Source organism: Sceloporus undulatus, chromosome 7, assembly GCF_019175285.1.
Source record: "Sceloporus undulatus isolate JIND9_A2432 ecotype Alabama chromosome 7, SceUnd_v1.1, whole genome shotgun sequence".
In the NCBI taxonomy this organism is placed as follows: Eukaryota; Metazoa; Chordata; class Lepidosauria; order Squamata; family Phrynosomatidae; genus Sceloporus; species Sceloporus undulatus.
In genome coordinates this window covers 50,596,981-50,622,233 of record NC_056528.1, presented here as the reverse complement: position 1 = coordinate 50,622,233, position 25,253 = coordinate 50,596,981, and the positions used below count along the sequence as shown (strand labels likewise).

Genomic DNA, 25,253 nt, shown 5'->3' with positions numbered 1-25,253 from the left:
AATTCCCAGCTGATGTAGACTCACTGAATCAACTGTTGACTGGTCAGTCGACATGGAGCCAAATCCCATTGATTCAATGGGATCAACTCTTGTTGGGGCGAGTAATAGGATTGTAATTCCCAGCTGATGTAGACCCATTCAATTGGGACTGTTGGCTGTGAGTCAACATGGAGGCAAATCCTATTCATTCAATCGATCTACCCCAACTGGGGCTAACCAACAGGATTGGGTCCCATTTGCCTGTCCCCTTTAGATAGAAAGCAAGCGTTGAGGTGGGTGGAATTAATCATTTTTACCAGAAGAGGGAGGGGAATCAGAGAAATGCTTTGGCTTGAGCAGAATAGAGCAAAAAGAAAGAAAGAAACAATTTGTTCTTGGTTTTATGTGACCCCCCCCAGTCCTTGTTATGCAACAGTTCTCTTCCGAAAGGAGCCAAGAGAGTTTGGACTCTGCTGTGCATCCAAAGCAACTGGGTCTCTTGGAGGAGCCATGGGGGGCAAAGAGACCCCGCTGTGGGTCGAGGAGAGAGAAGCTTTGGTCAACTTGCTTTTGAAAAGGAAAAGAAATGTTCCCCTGAAGAAGAGCAAGAGGCTGCTGATAGGAAAGTTCAGGAAAGGGGGAAAGAGGAGGCCAGGGCTAGGAGGGAGTGTGTGTGTGTGCGACTCCAAGGGCTTTCTTCTTGGGTTGGCTGGCTTTGTTTTCTGGCGTCCCACAACTCCAAGCTTGGAGCTGGGCCACCGAACATCCTGTTTTCCTGTAACTTGCTTCATCCCTTGTTTGTCTCCTCTTTCTTCTGCCCTTTCTCCCTCTCTGGCCACCCAATGCTGCTGCCTCACTGGCTGCGGAGGAGTTCACAAGTAAGGACTGGGAAACATAGCCCTGGGACTCTGCTTCTTCTTCACAGAGGTTTCCCACCCACCGGCAATGGAGCACTGAACCACCCTGGGAAGGTGAGCAGAGGAGGTGCAAAGACAGGGGAGATGGTTTGGAAGAGGGTCAGAGAGAAGGAAGGAAGGGCAGACACAGAGAGAGCTTGAGGTACAGAGACCACCTTTGCAGAGACTGCCTTTCCTGGAGACTGCTTCAGAAGGATGGGTGCAACTGTTTTGCATCAGTATGGCATATTGGGGGTTTCCCCCACTGCATGTACACACACACACACACACACATATATATATATATATGCAGTAGAGAGAGCCTGCATGGTGGGAGCATTGGGTTAGGACTTTGATCGAATCCCTGCTCACCCATGGAAACCCACTGGGTGACACTGGGAAAGTCACACTCTCTCATTCCCAGAGTAAAGCCATGGCAAACCATAGAATCAGAAACCCTTCCTGAAGAACTAGAGCAGCCCAACTCAATTGGTGCATTGTTCCCACTGATTGAACGGATCAAATCCCATTGAAAGCAACAGTATTCGGAGAGTAAACTGAATCCTCTAGAACTTCTTTCAGAGGCATAGAGATTTTACAGACCATTGGTTTTTGTAACCCATTAAGGTTTTGGCTGGTTGCGATTGTGGTGCAATGGTTTGAGTGCTGGACTAGGAATCTGGGAAACCAGAGTTAAAATCCCCACTGGGCCATAAAATCCCATTGGGTGACCCTAGGCAAGTCCCTACTCTCAGCCTGAGGGAAAGGCCATGGCAAACCCCCTGTGAACAAATCTTGCAGAGAAAACCCCATGATAGCTTCACCTTAGGGACACCTTAAAGTCAGAAACAACCTGAAGGCACACAGCAACAACAACATGACCCACAGATGGTGCTTTCTCCACTCCATGCACACTTATTGAGCTGTTGTGTTCAATATGGCATTGACAGTGATTGAATCGCTTGACAGGTTGTCTCTGTTGTGGCATTTCTGGGTGATCTGAGGACGCCAGTCCCACGGTAAAATGGTGGAGTCCACAGAAAAGATTGTCCTGAACGTCGGAGGGATGCGCTATGAAACCTATTGCAGCACGCTCAGGGCTTTCCCAGGAACCAAGCTGCACAGCCTCACCGAACCCGAGGCCTCCATGGCCTTTGACTATGACCCCGATGCCAAAGAGTTCTTCTTTGACCGAAGCCCCCGGCTCTTCCAGCAAGTGCTGAGCTACTTCCGGACCAGACATCTCCATTACCCTGTGGACGTCTGCAGGTCTGCCTTGGAGGAGGAACTGGCCTTCTGGGAGATTAGGGTCTCCCAACTGCCCCCCTGTTGCTGGACAAAGCTTAGCAAGATGGAGGACCAGGCAGAAGAATGCAATGCCTTTGGGAACGCCGAGGAGCCAGACGACAACCAGGGTCTCCTGAGCCAAGAGGAGAGAAGGAACGGCCATCGCTGGATGCATTGGAAGCTCCGAGTATGGACCCTCTTGGAAAAGCCCTACTCTTCTCTATGGGCAACGGTAAGGAACATGCCTCTTCCATCTCCCAAAATGTCTCCCAAGGGGATGGAGGTGGGGAAGGGATGGCCAGAGCCCAGGATGGAGTAAGGACGCCTCCACATGGAACAGTTGTATGGGCATTTGTGGAATTTCTTGCTCTAGTTCTTGGGATGTAAAGACAGACAGACAGACAGACAGACATTATTTCTGTCATTTCAGTATATTCTGGCTATTCCTGGTCCCAGCTAAAACACTTGATTCCCACTTTCAAGTGGGTTTCTTCTTAAATCGGGGGACTATCAGAACTATATATTGTCTAATCTTCTACTTACTTACTTACTTTCTTCTTTCTTTTTAGAATTATAGTACTATAATGCATCAAATAAATGGCACTCTTGTGCTATAGCTCTGTAACTCTCCCCACAAAGTTTAAAAAGCCCTGTGTTAGTATTTCATGTTACTTTAAGAGCGGCCTTTTAGGAATGTTTGGAAATGCTGTATCTCCCTTTTAATTTCCAATGTCCTTTTCCAAAACATACCAATATGGCCGAATAGGGCTGCATAGCCTTGGAAATGACCAACCAGCTCAGTGCAATTGTAGGATTTGCTCTTTCGGTGACTTCTGTCCTTGGATCTGGTCCAAAATGCAGAGGTGAGGAATTCAGTGGATGACAGGTTTTAGAAGCAAATGCTCAAACTATGGCACCACGTTGGCTCTCAAACTTTGCTCATTTCCCTGTGTTTCTCCAGCCTTCTTCCACAATCCTCCCAATGCTGATGCTGCTAAAAAAACTTCCAGCTAGACAAAAAGCAAAGAGAAAAAGGATGGTGGGTGGATATCAGAGGCTTGGTTAATGAACCACATGCCTAGATGGCAAAGAGCCAGGGTCTTGGGATGTGTCTTGACGTTCACCGGTCTTTACAATTGCTTTCCCTCTCTATGTATATAGGCTCTGGCCATCCTTTCTCTGCTGCTCAACATTGGCCTTGTCATCCTGACTAATGTGAACTCTACGACCCACTTTTTGGTTTCCAACGACAACGTCGAGGACGGCTTTCACCATTACGGACACCGCTGGGCCTTTCTGCACAAGAGGGTTCCTCACCTCCTCTACCTGGAGCTTTTCTTCATCCTCTTGTTCGCGTGTGAATTCTTCCTCCGACTCACCGTCTGCCCCAACAAGAAGAAATTCCTCCGGAGACCTCTGAACGCCATCGACTTCCTCTCCCTCTTTCCAATTTTCATTGAACTTTTCTCAGCCGGACATCTGTCCAAAGACCAGGCCATCATCTTGTGGCTGGGCCTCTTCCGTGCCGTCTACATCCTCAAACTCCTGAGGGTCTTCCGTCTGGTGGAGACGCCTCTGATGCTGAGGGTCCTGCCCTACATGGCCAAGGCCATCTTGAAGGAGATCTTCCTCTTCATGGTGATTTTCGTCTTCGAAGTCCTCTTCTTCGGCTCCCTCTGTTACTACGCAGAGATAGAGGAAGCCTACACGCACATGGATGATGTTACCTCTGGCCTTTGGTGGGCAACGATCACACTGACCACGGTGGGCTACGGAGACATGTACCCCTTCACCAAGTTCGGCCAAGTGGTTGGAGCCTGCGCAGCCATCACCGGTGTGCTCACTGTCATCATCCTGACCACCATCTTGCTAGTCAAGTTCAAGGGCTTTTACGAAGCTGCCGTGGCCAAGGAGAAGAGGAAAAGCATGAAGAGACAGGCAGCCTGAGCACATGTGTGCTTCTCTGGGGTCACTGGGGAGTGGAAGGACACTTCCAAAAGGTTTGGACTCCCCTTTGCAGAAGCTTCTTTGGACAGCATGATGGAGGGAGATGCTCTCTTCCCACTCTGAGCAATGGGCGCCTCTGTCCTGCCTCCCTTTCCTTGAATTGAGCATCATGCTGTCAGTGTGTAACAACAATGCGCTACCGAACCAAAACACGTTTCGCTTTTCTTTGCTGCAGGATCAGAAAAACCAAAAGATCCAGAGGATCGTGGGTGGCTTCAAAATGCAGACCTGGTGAACCATGGGTTGTTCTTGGGAAGGGACATCCTTAAAGGAAGCCTCGTGGAACCAACTGGAACCCTGGACTGAATCCAGATTAAATCTGTCTACACCAGGTGGCTTCTCCAATATCTGGCTTCTGGCTCCTGGTTTCTTGACTCCCATCTCCTGCCTCCAGCACAGACACCTTCTGCTCATGGTCCAGTTCTGGAAAAATCCCTCATGGGCTCATATTGGGGAAAGAGACCTTTGGTTATTCCCTTTGCTCTTGCAACTGATCCCTTCTTGCTTGAAACCAAAGGGAATCCATAAAGCCCTTTCTGTGCTGCGCCTTTCATGCAACTATGTATGCCACCTCCTCCCAACAGTCTTTTTGCTAACTGACATAAGACAATAAATATTAACACATACCCTTGGGAAGGTGCACTCTGTCCCCATATCGGCCAAGCTATCACAAAGCAGAAAATCCCGCAAGCGGCTCTCTCTTTACTCTGTAGAAAAAAACCATAACAATAGCAAATTAAACAGCTGTTAGTTTTAGAGCTTGAAAATGTTGCTTTTCCAAGCTTTGGTCATTTTGTTATCCTTCTGCAAGACCTATAGCTCTGTTGTCCTTCTACCACACAAAAGTGGAGACTACGCCTGCCTCTCTTTTGACTAACCATACATCAAACTAGGCATTAACTGCACATTGTTACTCTGGAGGGCCATGGGATTTCCTCAGGAATTGTGGGTTCTTGCATGGCAGAAATGGGTTGGATTGGATGGCCTTTGGGGTCCCTTCCAACTCTATTTGATTCTATACTCTGATTTATAAACCACATAATTGGCTTTCCCTTACTTCTTCTAAAACAGTGGTTCCCAACCTGTGGGTCGGGACCCCTTTGGGGGTCGAATGTCCCTTTCATGGGGTCGCCTAAGACCATTGGAAAGCACCTATTTAATTACAGCTATGAAGTAGCAATGAAAATAATTTCATGGGTTTGGGTCACCACAACATGAGGAACTGTATTAAGGGGTCACGGCATTAAGAAGGTTGGGAACCACTGCTCTAAATGAAGTGTGTCAATATGGCCAGACCACCTTTTACCAGTAGAGGGCGCTCTTGACTCTTAAATGCAATTTTTAAAGGCTGCAACTGGGAGCAATGCATTAAACGTGTTTTGTTCAAGTTGTTTCTGACTTCCAGCAACTCTCTCCTGGGGTTTTCTTGGCAAGATTTGTTCAGAGGAGCTTTGCCATTGCTGCCTTCTGAGGTTGAGAGAGCGTGACCTGCCAAAGGTGACCAATGGGTTTCATGGCCAAGCTGGGAATCGAACCCTGGTCTCTAAAGTCATAGGCGTTTATCAGACAGGGTCTCTGCCGCATGGAACCGGGGCTTTTGCGTACTGGGCGATTCGAATTCGTGTGCTAACGCAAATGTACTTTCATACTTGGCATCGTTGGATGTGCGCCCCTTCCGCAGGGCTTCCGAACTGAGTGCGTACTGGCTCCTCTTTTTGGCGTATGTTGGCGAGTGCGCTTAATAAGTGGATTGGCGATATCCGGAATGGGGCTCTGTTCGATCTCAGTGCGAATGGGTCTGGTGTGAATTCCCAATCCTGAACTCCATCGCAAGACCCCCAGATTCCAACTCTCCCATGATGCCCTGTTGCAATTTGCCCCACTTTTCCTTACGGTGGGTCTTTCCTCTTGCCGGTTCCAGGGAAGCCAGGGAAGGAGCGCTCTTGGCCCAGAGGGAAGGTAAGCTTGCGGTCCTTCCGGGGGGGTTTTCTGCAAAGTGGGGTTTAAATTTGCCCGCTTGTGATGGGGGCGGTGTGTGGGGTTTCCTCTCCACTGTCCATCATCCACTGCCTTCTCCCAGGGGGGGCCCATCTGCACCTCTCCTTCTGCCTGCCACCAATCCCATCATCCACTCCCTTCCCCCAGGGGCCCATCTGAACCTCTCCTTCTGCCTGCCACTGATCCCATCATCCACTGTCTTCTCCTAGGCCCCCTATCTGCCCCCATTATTTGACCTGCAACCCATCCCATCATCTTCTGCCTTCTCCCTGGGGCCCTTCTGCACCTCTCCTTCTGCCTGCCACCAATCCCATCATCCATTGCCTTCCCCCAGGGGCCCATCTGAACCTCCCCTTCTGCCTGCCACCAATCCCATCATCCACTGCCTTCTCCTAGGCCCCCTATCTGCCCCCCCCCCCATTTGACTTGCAACCCTCCCAGAGAAAACCCTTGGACAAGTCACACTCTCTCAGCCTCATAGGATGGAAATGGTGAACCCCATGTGAACAATCCTCCCATAGCTAGCATGTGCATATATATGATCGCTCCTAGCTATAGTTATCTACCCGCCTGTAGACCTTCCTGTACATGTATGAGTGTTTCTGGGTATGACATCAAGTAATATTTCTTGGTTTGCCTTTCTTTTCAGATCCTGCAGCACGCTGGGGATGACATTCTGGACACTGCAGCATCTGAAGTTGGGACCCCCGCTTTGTGCTGGACTTGCTTGGGGGAATACCTTGCCCTGACTATCCTCGGTGTGTTCTTCCAAACTTCCCCGGCAACAACTTGTACAAAAGCCCAGGAGACAAGCAATCGTTCAATAAAAGATTTTAATTATGATTTTTGGTCGATCTATTTACTAAACTGCCGGATATATAAGCATACATATATAAATGTATATATACACCACCAGACACAGACCATATGTGATTTCATATGTGTGAATATATATATATATATATATATACACACACACACACACACACACACAGAGAAAATTTAGTTACAATATTATATACATATACATGCCAAGGCACGTACAGAGCATGTGAAATCATACGTGTGTGTGTGTGTGTGTATATATATATATATATACACACACACACACATACATACACAAACACACACGCAGAGCATATGCTATTTTATAGGTGTATCTATGTATCAATACATATATTTAGATATATATACACACACCACACAAATGCAACTATTTGTGTGCATATATACCCACACACAGAGCATATGTAATAATGTGTGTGTGTGTGTGTGTGTGTGTGTGTGTGTAGACACACACACTCACACACACCTAAAGCAAAACATATACAGTGGTACCCCGGGTTACGAATGTAATTCGTTCCGCGGCGCCGTTCGTAACCCGAAATCTTTCGCTAGCCGAAAAAGCCATAGCCGCTAGCGCTGGAAAGCCGCTTTTCGTGCGAAAAAGCGCCGAAAAGCACCAAATTTTTTTTCGTAAGCCGGGAAAAAAAACGTAACCCGAAACAGTTTTTTCCTATTTATTTTTTTCGTATCCCGGAAATTTCATAACACGGTGATTTCGTATCCCGGGGTACCACTGTATATATTTCCATGCCTATGTTCATATACATACACACACTCACACACACACACACACACACACACGCAGAACCGGGCATTGCTAATTTGTTGCAAGGGAAGGTAATTGTTACATTAAAACCAAGCAGGAATGTAGAGAGGAAACAGTAATGTGCACGTTGTATCGCATTGTTAATGTGCATGCGCTTGCTCTCCAGCCGTTTACCGGGCTGTCATGCCAGGCACGAAAAACAGGAAAAGGACGTGACCTCCCTTTTCACCCCGGAAGTGTTTAAGGTCGCGACCCATGCAGGGCACCACTGAGCATGCGCGAGGCGGCTGATACAAATCGGCCAATCCACATGTTAAGGTCCGGTTTGGTAAAACATTCTGCATTGAATGCACTTCGCGCAAATGCAGATTGAGCAATTTGAATCCTGCCAATGCGGAAGGACTCCCAGGTATGAAAGTACATTCGCGTTAGCACGCGAATTCGAATCGCTCAGTACGCAAAAGCCCCAGTTCCGACCCTGTCTGATAAACGCCATAGTCCAACACTCAAACCAGTATGCCACGCTGGCTCCATGCATTAAATACCTCCTTATTTTTACCTACATTCCCCTCCTTTCCTTTCCGCTTTTCATACTGTATGCTGCTTAGGGTCTCTTTTTATTGCTATTCACAAAATGGGCATGCTAGTTTCAACCCACATTGGGACCAATGTATATGTGCAGGGGATGATGAAACCTTTTTACTGCATCTGTAGGGTTCTCCCCAAAAAACATTTCTCGATCCCCTGCAAGACACACAGAGTTGCTTCAATGGCATTTTCCCACTGCAAACCTCAAAGTTCCTAAATATCTCCAGCGTCCTCAAGGGCTGCTCAAACTTTTATTATTACTGTTGTTTTCCCTCTGTGCACATCATGCTCCCACATGATTTATCCAAGGATTAATCCTGGCTGCTCAAGGAATTTCTAGATACTTAGTCATCTCTTTCGCTGAGCGACATGTTTGTTGCATCAAAAATAAATCTGCATCGTACTGGAATCTCAGTATGGACATCCTTTTATGGATATTGAAGGGAAAGCAAGATAATCCTCTAAATCGACCCACAAATTCAACCGCTAGTTGGGAAAGCTCCCAAATATTACCCCCTTTTCTTTGGACTGCAACACCCAAAGTCCCACAGATATTCAGTTTTGGGAACTGTAGTCCAAAAACAACCTGATGGTTTGCGTCGTTCTGCAGCTCTGCAGTCATAATGCTGCAGTTGTGTTGTGTGGAAGGGCCCCAAGGCACACTACATAGTTATAGTGTTTTGATACCACTTTAAAGGCCACAGTTCGATCCTATGGCATCCTGTGACTTGTAGTTTTGCAATGCAGACATACACACACAACCCAAGAGCTGTAGTTAAGGAAAGGAGGAGAGAACCTCTCTGGTAAAGGATACTCTATCAGAATATTCTGCTCCTAGAGCAAATTAGGGCCAAACTCTTCCTAGATGCAAAAACAACTAAATTGAGGTTTTCATACTTTGGCCACGTCATAAAAGAAAGGAAGAAACTGCAAATCCCAGGGTTTTGCAGGATGGGGTCATTGGAGGTCTCTTGTTCATAAGGTTGCCATAGGTCAAAGTCAATGGCAGTTGAGGTTCGAATCCTGGCTCAGCCATGGAAACCCACTGGGTGCCATTGGGCAAGTTGCACTCTCTCAGCCTCAGGGGAAAGCAATGGCAAACCCTCTCTAAAGAAAACCCCATGACAGGTTTGCCTTAGGGCCACCATAAGTCAGAAGCAACTTGGAAGTCATGTAACAGCAACAACTCCAGACTACAAATCCCAGGAATCCACAGGACAGATCTATGGCAACTGAAGGGCTCCCAGGTGCAATGAATGTGTGTTTGCCCTGTGCATTACCTCTGATCTGGCAGCAATGCACCCTCTCTATATATATTGCTGTCACTCTCAAAGCGGATGAAGCAGAGGAATCCTTACCCCAAAGGACTAGGAAAGATACTCAAGTGGAAACAACACTACAGCAAGAAAAGGCAGAAGTCTGGGCAGGTTTTAGCCGCCAGGTACAACCAATAAATTGCATTTTGAGTCAGAGATGACACTCATGCGCTCAAGGCCAAATTGCATCCAGTTCTCCGATTGAAGCGTTGCGGAGCTTCATTAATTTTCTAGCCAAGAAAATGCTAGGAAACGCCAGCAGTTCACAAACATTTACACACACACACACACACATATGACGTATCATTTTTTAAAATCTATACTATTCTTAACCATTTGCCAACAGAGTCCCATTCTTGTGGCAATGGGCAGATAAGCAAAGTGAATAAATGGAAAGGAAAGGTTTAAGTGGGATGGAAGGAGTTTGCAATGCTTCGTTGTGTTTCCTAATTAGGCACATGGATTTAAATGAGATTTCTAACCAGGCCCAAAGTTGTATAACTGCTTAACAGAGCATCAGATTCAACAAGTCTCCTCTTGTGGATCCAAGGATTGCTCAAAGGTGCAGGTGGCCAGGGCCATCTTGAAGAAGGAATTCCCCCCTTTTCCCATTGAGGCAGCATTGGCTCACCTGGGAAGTTCCTGGCTGTGACAACAGGTGCATTATGCACCGTCAGCAGACACATGCTGTGCTACTAGGAAATGTATGCAAATAGAATAGGCCAAGTCATTAAAACTCAACTGGGACTTCTGTCGCCATAAATGTCAATGCTTTGGCCAGGCCATCTTCTGGTCAACTACTGGCCCACTAGCCCTCCGAATCCAGGTCTCTCCCAGCTATTGTTATGGGAACAGAGGAGTCTGCTTTACACCGGCTCAGACGCTTGCTCCATCCAGCTCTGTATGGTCAACTCTTATCCTAGGCTTGTGGCTGTTGTTCTGTACCTTGTTGTTGTTATGTGCATTAATCATTTCCGACTTTCAGCAACCCCAAAGTGAACCTATCACGGGGTTTTCTTGGCACGTTTCTTCAGAGGGGGTTTGCCATTGCCATTCTCTGAAGCTGAGAGAATGTGACTTGCCCAGGGTCACCCAGCAGTTTTCCATGGTTGAGCAGGGATTTGAATCCTGGTCCCTTGGGGTCCCAGTCGAACACTCAGACTAATACATCACACTCTCTCCAGGCCCACAACAAACTCCAACTCCCAGAATTCCATAGCCTTGAGCCAGACAAAGGGGTGCCAAACTGTATTTCCCCAGTGTGGATGAAGCCAGAAATCATCCTCTGAAGTAGCAGGGTCTTCAAGGAGTGGTGGTTTCTGTGTCCCACAGGTGTGCAGTGACAAAAACAAACCAGGTGCCAACATTCAGTGCTGTCTGAGGCGCTTGGCCTCAACCGCAGCTCCCAGACAGCAGAGTGCAGATGCACAACTCATAGTGTGCAGTATTTGGCAACCAGGCACTGACCAACCTGAAATAAGGCACAGACATGGTCAACTTCTTCCAAAGTCCTTGGAGGCTGATCTTCCAGGTGCAATACATACAACAAAAGCTCTGACATATATTGCTGGTTATATTTACAGTCCACACTTTCCAAGCTCACAAAACCAACACACAAATCCACTCTCCTCAACTGCTCTGGGTTTTAGAGTCCTTACATACCTGACTAATTATAAAGGACTGGCACCTGGGGTTCCCCCATTTACACTCATATCATTATTTTCCTGTTTCCTTAAAGGGACATTTAACCCAACAGTTTCATGGTGCAAAATGGCACGACACTATCTATGCCTCGGCCAAGCATAAAAGCAACTCAGTAGAGGGCATGGGGTTGTAGTAATGGTCTGAGTATTGGACTATGACCTTTTTCATCATTGTAGGACTCAATTAAGGAGGAGGTCACAGGTATGAATCTGCAAGAGCTTATAAGACAAGTGGCGGGTAAGGGGTCTTGGAGATGTCTCTTTCACAGGGTCACCATGAGTTGAGATCTACTTGAGGACGGTTAACAAAGCTGAGGATCCCATGGACAGTAAAACAGACAAAACAAATTGGTCCTAAAACAGATCAAGTCTCTCTGGAAGCTAACATGACTCGAATGAGAGAGGCTGTCATACTTTGGCCACATCATGAGAAGGAAAGGCTTATTGGAATAAACAACAGTGCTAGGAAAGGTGGAGGGAAGCAGAAAGAGAGGCCCTCTTCTCCAGCCCCACTTCCCAAATGGGTTGGTTTCTCCCCTTTCTGTCTTCTTAACTGTCCAGCTTTTGCATCAATGCATGCTGATGGGGAATCCAATGCCTTGGATGAGTCTAACTTCTGTGCTCAGTTGTAGATCTTCACATTTTAGGATCTTTTCTGTCCCCCCCCCCCTTCTTAGTCTTCTTATGAATCACAGAGTTGGGAAGAGACCCCCAAAAGGGCCATCCAGTCCAATCTCATTCTGCCATGCAGGAACTCACCATCAAGGCACCCCAAAAAGATGGCCTCTGTTTAAAGATGAAGGTGGGATTTAAGTAGAATGGAGACGGAGAATAAGAAGAAAGAGTTTTCTTCTTTGGAGGTTTTTAAACAGAGGCAAGATGGCCATCTATTGGGGGCGTTTTGATTGTGTGTTCCTGCATGGCCCCATGCGTCTCTTCCAACTCTATGATTCTAATAGTAGTAGTAGTCGTAATAGTCTGCAAGTGACTTGAAGGCACACAGACCATGTGAGACAGGCAGCTGGGACGCATCACAGCAGCACATCATGTCCATCTCCTGACTTCCTTTCCTCTCTCTTCCTTCAGCGCCGCTGCCTCACTACCACTCAGTAGTATTTTAATCTGCGGAAACAGATCTACCAAGGAAACCGAGTCGGAGGGGAGGGCCAGGGTCCGGCCACGGCCCCCGCCTGCCTCTCCATGTAAACACTTGATGGTTTCCTGTTATTGCAGCTCAAATGGTGCCATGACATCACTTCACAAGGCCTTCCAAGAGGAAGAGAGGAGGAAAGGCACAGGGAGACACTGGGAAAATGTCAGCCCTATATGGCAGCCAAGGGGCTGGGTAAACCCCTCAGAAATCTTGAGAGAGAAAGAAAGAAAGGCAAGATTTCTGGCCCTTGGCATGGCTGAGTTAAACTTTGAAAAAGGACAGAGCTTGGGTTGGCTGTTCCTAAAGGGAGACGGGTGACGTGGGCAGCGAAAGGTTTGGCAGCTGGCACCAAACAGCTGGAAAGGAAAAAGGGGATGAACTGGAGGAAAAGAGGGGGAAAGAAAGCGGCCAGCCTGCCTCCTCCTCCTCCTCCGACTCTGCAAGCCCAGTTGGGTTCTGGAGTTTGAGCCAGAGGCTGAAAAAGTAAAAACAAACCCACAGTAGCAGTTTCCCATGATACAGGCAGTGACTGGAAATGATCCAATTTCTCCCTCTTCCTAGAATCGGATGATAACTCCCAGCAGTCTCTGTCCCAATGCTGAGGAACAGTGGAAGTTGCAGTCCATCTGGAGAGGAGCAGAATCCCCTCCTAAGCCTTGAGTCACTTCTTCCCTTGGAGGAATGAAGTGCCCCAGACTTTCTAGGGAGGAATTCCCATTGAAATGCCCCAGTTCCAGGAGGTTTGGCCATTAGCATTTCCCCAGGGGCAGTGACCAAAGGACATTAGTTGAGATTTCCCATCTCAGATACTGGAGTTTCTAGGCTGCCCAAATGGCCCTTTTCTTAGCCTGAAGGGGCTGAAGGCTGCAAGAGATGGGAGAGGCACATGGGTGCAAGCAGCCAAGCGCATGGTGCAAAGGCAGGCTGACCAGACGTCCTCCTTTACCAGGACACGTCCTCCATTCCAACCTTCTGTCCAGGAGGAATTTCAAAATGTCCTCCATTTTGAGCATGACTATACAGAAGCATGGATTCACATTTATATTAGCGTTTTTAGCTTTTGCAGCCTGCCCTTAGTATCCACAGGTTTCCTACCCATGGATTTCAAGCCTATTTAAAACTAAACACATCCCAATAAGCAAACCTTGATTTTGCCATTTTTATATAAGCAACACAATTTCACTACACTACACTGTTCAACAGTCAATCGACCTGGCGATACATGCTATGACTTAAAACCGTATAAAATAGGAAAGATTGCATATAACTTAAAACCATATAAAATAGAAAGGTTACATAAAAACACACTGTGCTATTGCATTTAATGGCACATGAGCTTCCATGGTCTTTGGTATCCATGAGGAGGTCCTAGAACCAAACCCCAGCGGATACCAAGGCCCCACTATAATTATTATTATTATTATTATTATTATTATTATTATTACTATTATAAAAATAATTCCATTGTATTTAATGGAACTTGAGCATCCATGGCTTTTGGTATCCATGAAGTCCTGGAACCAAACCACAGCGGATACCAAGGGCCCACTGTATTTGGTAGTGTCCTACATTTTTCTCACAGGCCCTACATTTTGCAGTTAGGACACCTGGTCATCCAAAGCCAATGTCCAAAGTACCAAGAGAGAGCAGGGTCTGTGTCATTTTGGGATGGAAATCCCTTGCCTTCATCCGCTCCAGAAAAAGGCTTTGGTCAACCGGGGTCAACTAGACCCGGCTGCAATGCATTTTGCTGTGAAACTTCATCGGAGACCTCCAAGCCTTGCTTTTCCCTGTTTCCAGCCTGGCCGAAGGGATGGCCTTACAACCCAAGAGGATAAATATTTTCCCCAGGGGAAACAATGGTCCAGAGATAAAAGAGCAAACACTGTCCCTCCTATTCACTCCTATTTCTTTGCATGTGATTTTCTTTTGAAGGGGAGGTGTGGAATTGTTCCAGCATCAATTCCAGGCCAGGTCAGAGTGGTTTTGCTTTTTCCCTGCAGGAAATTATGTCAGGGTGACTGAGCAAAGGGCGTGTAAGGCATCCCTATTGTGCCAATGGACCCACTGCCAGGGACAGAGAGACTCTAGGCCCAAAATACACACACACCACCGTCACCAACACCATCACCACACACCTCAAATCAAATGCTATTTTTACACCAAAGGAATCATCTCGAAATCAGAAAGGTCACATTACGGCATCGAGTTGTCCGGGAACATTTTCCACTCCAGGACTATGCATCCCATCATGCCTCATAAATGCACCCTTATGTCTAGGGGCTGATGGGAGTTGCAGTCCAGCAACATCTGGATAAGGCTACACAGCCTGCAACATTAGCTTGAGCTACATTAATAATGTCATCTACATTAATAATAATGGTTAATAATAATAATAATAATAATAATAATGTAGTCTGCATAATAATAATGGCTGTTTTATGGTGGGTTTTGAAGCATTCAAAGCACTTTCCATGCATTTTTAGCAGTAATGCTGAGACTTTGGAAGTAACAACATATATATATATATATATATATATATATATATATATATAATTTTTATTTTGCAACAAGTAATATGCAAAATAACAACATACAAAATAGTCGTCAAATTTTGTTTTCCAGATCTATGTACAGTATTTACAATCAACTTCCCACGTTCCTCCAGTTTGCACAAACCTTTTGTCATTTAAAACTTATTTTCTTCAATTCAAAAGTATATATAAAAACAATTCTTAAGCTTGGTTTTAAATACATGGAAGTAATACAAGCTATGCATAAACTCAGTTACTTCTGACACAATATTTAGTGGTAACAAAGGTATAATGTTACACTCCATAAGTAACAAACTTGTTAAATTACAGGGTATATAATGTGTAACCATGTCCTGTTATTTTTCCAACAGCACTTGGGAGGTATTAAAAGTAATATTCCTGCTCATCCTTAACCTCAGCTGCATTGCAATGTGGAAATGAAGAGCTGGAAGGGACTCCCCAAAGGCCATCCAATCCAACCCTCCTGAAAGATGTCCATCCAATTCTGTGTAAAGATCTCCAAAGAAGGAGAGTCCACCACACTTGGAGGCAATCCACTTGGCGGCCAAAACAGGTCTTGCATCCAAGAAGCTCTTCCTGATGTTTAGGAGGAATCCCATTTCTTGCAATCTGCTTCCAATGCTCTTGTCTCGGAACCAGCAATAAAGAAGCCGGATGCACCTTCCACCTGGCAGCCCTTCAGGTGAGTGTCCACACCCTTCTGAGTATCATGGATACTCATAGTAGGATAGGATAAGGCTAAAGCAACCTCTGAGGTGAGTATCGTGTCACCTCTCCATCTTCCATTCTCCAAGCTAAACATCCCCAGCTCCGTAAACCATTCTTCAAATGGTTTCCACCTTTTACCATTTTGGTTGCCCTCCTTCGGACACGTTCCAACGTCCATCTTGAACTGAGGGTGCCCAGAACTGAATATAGGATTAGCTGGGGGATTCTGGGAGGTGTAGTCCAACAAAGGAACTTCTCCAGGCTCTGGTTCACTCTCTTAGTGAGAGAAAGGTCATGGCAAAGTTTATGGGGTTAAGCTGAGGGTAGGTCACCTCCATCTTCTGCCGCTCCGCCAATGCCAGCCCTGGTGCCATCTCTCTTTTTCCCCAAGAGTCCTGGCAAACCTCCCTTTCTCTTATCTCTCTCCGGAGAATGCCGCAGGGCAGGGCATTGTCCCTTGCCGCCTTATCGCCAGCCCTGATTAGGGCATAATCTAGAGCAAATACAGAACGGTGCTGGGACTGAAGGAGAGTCAACAAACCAAGGATAATGGACTGCGATTTTGGCTCCTCCGCTCTGTTGGTTTTCCTTAACCGCAGCCAAAGAGCAGAGGAGGAGGGGGAAAGGGGGGAATAAAAGACTCCCAAAGAGACACACATATTCTTTCTCTCTGAGGCAGGGATCTTTCCAGTTAGTGCAAATTGGTGCAAACCCAGTGCAAAGGCTGACTCCCTGAACTTGATCTCTTCTATAGAGAATGTAGGCCCTGACAAACCATGTGGCCCCAGGGCTGTTTTTGTGTGCATTTTTGTACACAATATAATAGACAAGAGTTTCAAGATGATGATGATGAATTGAATGCAATGGGACGATAAAGGATCCATTGGGAGTCTTCCTGCCGATCTGGGATAGTTGGGAGGCATCTGGTTCTTTCCTCTCTTCAGGCCAGACTGAAAGACACTTATTGGCTTATAAGGTGACCATTGTATCTGGATAACTTGAACCCAGACCTTTTACACAGCATTCTGCTCTCAGCCCTACATGGCCTGAGACTTTACTTCTAAATACATTTTCTGCTTCGTATTAAAACCTTCCAAGCCATAAAAGTAGCGTCTTTGCTCAGAAGGAGGCTGCAGCCATATTCTGCCTATACAGTACTGTATGCTGAATTGGAATAGAGTTGAAGCGGGAACCAAATAGGACCATTACTTCTAATAATAACCATCATAATAATATAAAAGGAGGGTTTATTTTCGAATGGTCAGTTTGGTGATTTTTTTTATTTTTAATTGCTCCTTTCCATCCAAAATCTGGCTCTCTTCAAAGGCTTGGGTCTATTTTTAGACCGTTAAAAATAAACTGGGAGTTGCCGCTTAACGCTTCATCCAGGGAAGGAAACAAGACAACTTTGGGAGAACGCTATAAAGGACATGCAACAGACCTAACTCCCCCTTTCCCATAAAGAGGCTCATTTAGACTGTCCTAAGGGTGGGTATGTATATATATAATAGATGAGGGTTGCGTGCTGCAAGAGAGGCTCAGCTCTAATCGCTTCCTAATTGTGTCCCGGAGGCCATAAAGAGAAGACCATCTGTTTGGTTCATCCCCGTTTTATGACTGGACCCCATTAGGCCCCAATGGTGAAGATGGAGGCGACTATCGCCATACTTACCATACTCAGTGTACGCTGTCTGTCTACTTGAAGGGAAGAGATAATACAGCGGTCGCTTCATATTCACTGAGGGACCTTGCGAATGTGGGGGGGGGGGAATGCACATATATTGAAAATATTATTCTTTTTTACCTCTCTAGGAATCTCCAGGTCCTCCAGTGCAACTCTATGGTCCTCATCTGCCAGAAGTTGATCATGGAATCATGTTGGGGAGGCCTACAAATGCCTGGAGAAGTGTTCTCTCTAGGAATTTGTTAGGTCCTCCAGCACAACTCTATGGTCAGCTTCTGGCAGAGTTGCGTTGGAGGACCTAGAGATTCCTAGAGAGGACCTATTGATCAAAACTACGAATAATCAAATCCGCAGACGTCAAATCTGCAACTGCGGAGGCCAAGGGGCTAATGGTTGGAGTGTTGGACTAGGACTCTGGAAACCAGGGCTGACTTCCCAACTTGGCCATGAAACCCACTGGGTGACCTCAGGGCAAGTCACACTCTCTCAGCCTCAGAGGATGGCAATGGCAAACCTCCTCCGAACCCATCTTGCCAGGAAAACCTCGCGATGGCTTCACCTGAGGGTTGCCATAAGTCGGGAACAACTTGAAGAACCACAACAAAGCCCCAAGGAAGCCCTTCCGCAGTACTAGCCTCTCATCTGGAGACTTAGGCTGCATCCATCCACACCTCCTGGCTCAGGGCTATGGAATTCTGGGAGTTGGCGAGTGTGTTGTGGGGCCTTCCTTCCTTCCTTCCTCAAGCTCTGCTCCGCTCTGGGCCCACAACAAACTCCAGCTCCCAGAATTCCACAGCCTTGAGCCAGGATGCTGAAAAGCGGTGCCAAAGCGGGGGATTTCTCGAGTGTGGCGGCTGCAGCCATTGTCCGTTGTCCTTGACCCCCTTTCTTCAGGAGCTTGGCATGCCTTCCTCTGATGTGGCTGAGAAAGTGTGACTTCCTTCCCCAAGGCTAGTCAATGGGCTTGAGCCCTCCTAGCCTCTGGCGTGTCCCTTCCCATCCCCATTCCCCAGTGGGTTTGGCCCTGGATTTCCATTCCCGAAGGAGGTTCATCTTCTCCCACACGAAAGACTTCAATGGTGCTGAGGAAGGAGGCTCAGGAGGCTCCAGACTCACGGGGCTCTCTCTGGGCAAGGAAGGGGGCTTTTGGGGGGGGGGGGGGGCGGAAAAGGCCAGGGAGGACGGAGGCCGGGGCCGGGGGGCCTCCGAGGAGGGAGGGCCCTTCTTCCGAGAAAGCCTCCTCTGGCCCCGGGGCCTCAGGGCCAGCCCTGGGAGGGAGGGGGGAGAAGGGGGCCCAGCCAGCAGGCACCTCCTCTCCGGCCCCGCCATCCATGCCTCCTCCTCCTCTTCGGCCCAGAGCCTCCCCTGGTTGGCCCCAGCCCCGGCCGGAGGAGGAGGAGCCCGGCGGCCTCAGCAGCAGCCCGCCTCCGCCCGCCCGCCTCAGCCTCAGCCTCAGCCGCCGCTCCCTGAGTCGCAGCCTCAGCCTCCCTTCGGCCGCCGGCAAGATGCCCAAAACGGTACGTGGCGCCTCGGGATCCCTTTTTCTTGGGGGGGAGGGGGTCCCCCCTTCGAGGCAAGAGCCCCCGGCCTCCCTCCCTTTCCGCCCTCGGAGCCCCCGGGAGCCCCTGGGGGGGGGCGGGGAGGCCAGGGTTGGGGGCCACTCCTCCTCCTTCCCGGTCTTCCTTTGGGGGGCTCCCTCTCTGGCTCCGGAGAAGCCCCAACTCTAGGGGCCTGCCTCCCCTCCTCTCCCCCCAACTCTGGGCCTTTTCCCCTCGGCCAGGAAGAAAGGCAGGAGGCAGGCAGGGAGGGAGGGGGGCCTCCCTCGGGCCCTCTGCCTTCCTTCCCCGAATGGCCAGCTCTTGCCCTTCTCTGTCTCCCTTTCCTGGGCCGGGAGGGGCCGGGCCTGGCCCTCCTCCTCTTCCTCTTTCGGCCTTGGGGAGGCTTTGCCCATTGGGCAGCACTGCCCCTGAGCTCCTTCCCCGGGGGCTCTGGGGCCGAGAGAGTGGGCTGCCTTTGGTCTCAAGGCTGGGGACCACCAGGGAGCCCCGAACTCTGCTTCCCAGAATTCCTAGCTGCCATCCAGGCCGAAACAGCCGGAGAAGAAGAAGCAGAGTCCGGGCGCTCCCGAACTCTGGGGCTCCGGCTGTTTTGGACTTCCCCTCCCAGAAGCCCCAGCCCCCATGGCCAAGCATGCTGGGAGATGAACCTTTGGGAAGCACCGCTGGGCCTCCCTGGATGCCAATGGCTGGCCCAGGAAGCCCACCGAGGAAGGAGAGGCTTTGGGGGATCCATCCCATTCCCTCCTCTTCCAGCCTCCCTTATTGTGGCAGACTGCTTTGGCCAAAGGAAGAGAAAAGCAGCTGGGAGAGTGGGGTGGCAGAGGATTAAGCAAGGGCCAGTTGGAAGGCATGAGACCTCTTTCTTAGGCTGGGTAGAATTGCACTACAGGCCATCAGAGCTTGGGCAAAGTTCCTTGCACTGGGTTGCAGTTCTGGGCATCTCCCAAAGCAGCCCGAGTCCTAGAGCTGTCATCCAGACTTTGCCCAAAGCCCCAGGTTCCCTTCCCAACATCTTTCCAGTCAGCATAGACAGTATTCAGTTTTGGATGGAGCAAATTGTCCAGCGTGAGGTCAAGGCTTTTCCTTGCTCTTTGCTTTGTCTGTGGTTCAGAAACGAGGGCCGCATGGCTGCATCAAACAGTGAGCCAGGCTTTGGCGGTTTGTGACCTGAAGCATCATGGCTCCTGGGCTGGAAGCATCGCTTTGCCCAATTCCTGCCTGGCTCTCGGGGTCTCTGAGATTCTCTGATACGCCTTGGAAGCTTTGGATGCTCCACGGGTTCTTCATCATGGAGCAAAAGCAAAGTGCTGATGGTTGAGTCACAGGCCTACATTTTGTCTCAGATGTTATTTCTGTTGTGGGTTAAGGTGGTCTCTAGAGGGATCTCTACACAGGGACAAAGGACAACCGCATTTCAACTTTGTCCCTGGTCCCCGCATGGCCAGGAAGGGGCCTGCATTTCCATTCCTCTAGAACAGTGCTTCTCAACCTTTGGTCCTCTAGATTTTGGAGACTTCAACTCCCAGAATTCCTGAACAATGAGCCTATACTGACTGGGACTTCTGGGAAGTGAAGTCCAAAACATCTGGAGGCCCAAAGGTTGAAAGGCACTGCTCTAGAAGAACTGGACTAAGATGGCATCCCTGACATGATATGCAATCCTCCTTGTAAATTGTGACAGTGTGCATTAGTATCTCACAAAGTTTCCTTCCTGCCTTGCAGTGAGATCCATGATGCTCTGGGACCATTGTGTAACAGGATCAGATGTGTGTTGGGTATGTTGAGTGTGGTAGTCCTAAAGGCAGAGAATACATATGATGGGCATCATTCACAATTTCCCTTTATGTGCTCCCAAGTCAAATTATGATGGTGTAAATATACATAGCAGGGTGCCACCCCTTGTTCTGACTTCCTTAACTAAGAGGCACCGATGGCAGAAGGGGGTTGGCAATACAACAAAAACCATTGCAGTGTTTTGCAATGCCTCTTGGAGTCCAAGGAGAAACATTCGATCTCAAGCCCTTCTGACAGCCTCAGACGTTGGCGCTGTGTAGGGCTTTTGTCAGATAGAATTGGGCTGGGCCTTTGGGGGGTGTTTCAAGTCCAAAAAGTGAGGGGGGAATGAAGGTGGAATGGTTTATGGTGGCGCATAATTCTCCGCATGTGGAGCATTGTTGGTGTGGTGTGCTGTGCTGTGCCGCCCTGGCATTGAATGGCATTATTTTACAATGGAAGGTGAATGCACAAAGGCACCATGTTTGTAGCCTTGCCTCTGTGACCTTAAACTGAACTGTGGACATTCAGAGTTTAGCAGAAATGCCCAGTTGTTGCAGAGAGGGACTTAAGCCACGCCTAAGACACCAACAGGATCCAGTTGAAGGATTGCAGAGGAGGACAGACCCAGCCCAAACCGGAGTGACACAGTGCTTAGCCACCAGTGCTTCTGTTCAGGGCTGCGCATGGTGTCACCCTTCCCATTAAACTGGAATTATGCCTCTCTCCAGATCTTGTTGGACTGCAGGTCCCAGTATCCCAAGCCATTGAAGGAAGACTCTGGGTGTTGCAGTCCAACAGCACTTGGAGGGCCACATAATTGGCTGGAGATACGTAGGTCAGCCTTAAATACTCCCGGCCAGCCTCACCAGACTACAAATCCCAGGACTTTGTAGAATGGAGCCATGGGCAATTAAAGTGGTGTCAAACTGATTTATTTCTGCAGTGTGAATACACTCAAGGCAACTATGTTGGAAGGAATAGTGTTTTTGGTTGAACACATTGTAGGCCTTCATATCTGCTGGGATTTGGTTCCAGGACCTATCATGGATGCCAAAATCCATGGATGATGATGATGATGATGATGATGATGATGATGATGATGAATATTTACACCCATTAAGATTGAGGCGGCTAACAACATTAAAACATACTATAATGTGATGTCCCCAAAAGCCACCCCCACACACCATAAATCATACTTATAAACATACTCAAGTCCCTTACTAATGAGTGGATAGTAAAATGGTGTCCCTTTTATAGAATGGCAAAATCATGCTTGGCTTTTGGAAATGTACATATATTTTGGATATTTTCAATCTGTGGATATGGAAGACTGGCTGTGTGTACTATTTACACACTTCTGTGTATGTTTGGTAATACCATTTCAGACGTTCTGGCTCCTGAAACCTTTCCTGTAAGATGTGAGCATCTTTGTAAGCGCTGCTGAAGTGAAACGTTGTGGCTCAGTTTTCATGCAGGGCTTGAAGGTGTTGAGAGCAAGGCTTGCTTCTTGGTAATCCTCAATTCAGTTCTCGGTTGCTCTGGGGCCTTGTCTCAGCTTGACTTGAGAAGTTGTTCTTGGCTACGAAGAGCAACGGTGCTCCGAGTGTCGAGTTGTTCAAGTCCGTACTTGACTGGTGTCTGGGGAAAAAGATGGTTTTCGGAGGGAAGGGCCCCTGGAAAGAGAGAAAGAGAGAAGCCACCTCTCTTTGGAACGGCTCCACTGTTTTCCAATTAAAGTTACTCCTAATAGAAGAACTTCAGGATGCAAAACGGGGAATGTTGGCACTCAGGAGATAGATAGTTTAACAGCAAAGTAAAGTTCTTTTTTCCCCTTTTAGTAGCAGTACTAACCAGGGGGAAAAATGCATGGTGTATATATCTCTTTTAAAATAATGACTGCATTGTGAGTTGTCCCACCTGACTGCTTGCAAAGATCTCTTTTTTGATCCTTTCCTCCCATGTTGCCTTGAAAGTACAATCGGTTCTTTAAAAGGGACTGCTATTCGATGCCAACCTTTGAAATAAGATCAACGTATAAGCTATTCTTTACCTTAAGTTTGAAAAAAATCAATTTCTTGCGAGTATGTATTTATTTTATCATTGAATACTATGTGTGTGTGTGTTTCTTTTACAACGGTTAGTCATCTTAGGGGGAATTGCATCAAATAGGTCAAGTAACTATTATCGCTCTGGAGGAACTGCCTTTGCTTGGTATGACTACTCAGTAGCAGCTAAGACGGGTGTTGCAACAAGGTCTCTCCTGACTGTTTCACTTCTTTGACACACCCAGTTGCAGACTTTTCCTCAGTTGGTTTGGTGCTTGAGGTTCATCCGTTTTGGCCTCTCAAATATCGTGGCATTTCCAAGCGATCTTGTGCAGTTGCTTGTAGGAAAGTTGTTGCAGACTGATCTGACGTGGGGCACATCTAGAATAGAAATAATGCAGTTTGATTGCCACTTTCAGCTGCCGTGGCTCCATCTTAGAGAATCCTGGGATTTGTAGTTTGGTGAGGCACCAGTACTCTGGCTAAAGCCTTGCCTTGAAGCTGAGAGAGTGTGACTTACCCAAAGTCACTTAATGGGTATCCATGGCTGAGCTGGTCTCCAGAGTCCAACACTCAGGCACTGAACTTTGGTCTTCCAGGTCTTTTGGACTTCAGCTCCCAGAAGCCCTAAGCAGCTTGGCCAGCAGACAGGCATTCTGGGAGCTGAAGTCCAAAACATCTGGAGGACCGCAGTTTGGAAACCCCTCCGCTACACTGTGCTGACTTTGTGCATTACTTGATTTCTCTGCATCGGACTTGCTACTCCTGATGGTCATTTGGGATGAAAGGAAAGAGGCTGGGAGCAGTAGGAGCAGCTTTTGGGTGGTAGGTTGCATGCATCCCAAAATGTGTCTCCATTTTGCACCTTCTGGTGAGGATTTTGGACGGCGGGAGCCTGAAGTTGTAAGCTGAAAATACTGTCATCTGTGGAGATGTGAATGTTTTAAATGTGTTTTAACTCTCTGCCATGGCGCCGTTCATCATGGAAGTAGGCATGCAATGGCAGGTGCTCCTGGGTCTGCAAGCTTGCGCTTATCCTCCATACTATATTTTAAGGGGAATATATCTGTATTTGGACATCAGGTGCTCTTCTTAGCCTGGCTCAATGCTGAGGAATTCTGGGAAGTGTAGTTTTGCGAGACATTAAGCTGCCTCTGTCAGAGAGCTCAGGTGGGGCCCTGATAAACTACAAGCCCCAGGATTTCCTAGCAGTTAAAGTGGTTTCAAACCGGATTATTTCTGCAGTGTGTTTTGGGCCTTAATTTACTTTACTGAGAACCCATTGTGCTGGAAACGGGGCATGAGATGAAGACAAAAAATAACAGTCTGAGTGATACATGTCTGAACCCCAAAGCAATTGGTTTCTATGGTTGGTCACAGGGGAAAAGCCCAGTATTATGGTTGATATATTACGACTTGCTTTTCCTCCAGGGATCTTGAGGCTGCATCTTGCATTGTGCTTCCAGCTGGTTCCTCATCTGGGCATAACCAGACTTGCTTGCTTTTGGCCTTCGGCCTTTTCTCTATGTTCTTCTTGTTAAAAAATGTCATGCACATCAGTGACACGCATCACAACAGGAGAGCTCACGCTAGAGACCACATTAGTCATGCTTTCCAGAGAGGAAACTCTGCTTGTAGGGCTGGTTTTCTAGTCCTGATAACTGGCAAAGATGGTGGAGGCAGACAATAGCAGCAGCTTGATCTGGGGAATGAGGGTCATAACATTTAGGGCAGGAGCTAAAAGCCATTTGTGGAGCTGTGGGTTGGGCTGCATTTTGGAAAGAAGTTGCAAGAGGCTTGCTTTAGATCTGAGATTAGATTTTCCTTGCCTTGGGGTGGGGCTGAGTTTTACTGGTCCTTTCCATTAGAAGAATTGGTGAAGGAGTGGGTTTAACTTCTGGGCTGCTTGAAGGATTTGCAAACTTCTGCATCCAAGAGTCATTTGCCTGAAATTTGCAGCGGGTAAAGGAAGAGAAGACCATTCAGAGGAAGACTAGGATTGGGAAGGGCAGCTATGAAAGAACTAGAACAGATCCTACAGGGTAAAGATATACAACTGAGCACGAAAGTTAGAATCACCCAAGCCATTGTATTCCCCATTAGCATGTACAGATGCGAAAGCTGGACAGTTGAGAAAGAAGATAGGAAGAAAACCAACTCATTTGAGATGTGGGGCTGGAGAAGAGTGCTGAGGATCCCATGGACAGCCAAAAAGACAAGTGGATCCTAGAACAGATCAAGCCAGAGATCTCCCTGGAAGCCAAGATGTACTTTGGACACATCATGAGAAGGCATGGGGAAGGTAGAAGGAAGTGGAAAGAGAGGAGGACTGCATGCTAAATGGATGGATTTTATTAAGGAGGTCCTGGACCTGAATTGGCAGA

At 47.7% G+C, this 25,253-nt stretch overlaps 2 protein-coding genes across 3 annotated transcripts in view; both read left to right on the top strand.

Annotated features, from left to right (window-relative positions):
• Window positions 1-817: 817 nt before the first annotated feature.
• On the top strand, window positions 818-7,010 carry LOC121936085 (potassium voltage-gated channel subfamily C member 1-like). 2 transcript variants are annotated; one of them, XM_042477887.1, is made up of 5 exons: window positions 818-950; window positions 1,845-2,394; window positions 3,324-4,162; window positions 4,345-6,128; window positions 6,817-7,010. In XM_042477887.1, exons 2-3 carry the CDS (start codon window positions 1,900-1,902, stop codon window positions 4,107-4,109), a joined length of 1,281 nt encoding a protein of 426 aa, XP_042333821.1. In that variant the 5' UTR covers window positions 818-950; window positions 1,845-1,899; the 3' UTR covers window positions 4,110-4,162; window positions 4,345-6,128; window positions 6,817-7,010. The 2 variants fall into 2 exon arrangements, with proteins under 2 accessions (XP_042333821.1, XP_042333820.1); XM_042477886.1 differs by having other exon boundaries at window positions 3,324-6,128.
• Window positions 7,011-18,936: 11,926 nt separating this feature from the next.
• The window catches only part of MSN (moesin), a 41,039-nt gene continuing 34,722 nt past the window's right edge, over window positions 18,937-25,253 (top strand). Inside the window, exon 1 of the mRNA XM_042477885.1 lies at window positions 18,937-19,003. Within this exon, the coding sequence (XP_042333819.1) occupies window positions 18,992-19,003 (12 nt within the window). The 5' untranslated portion in view covers window positions 18,937-18,991. The remainder of the gene's footprint in view (window positions 19,004-25,253) is intronic.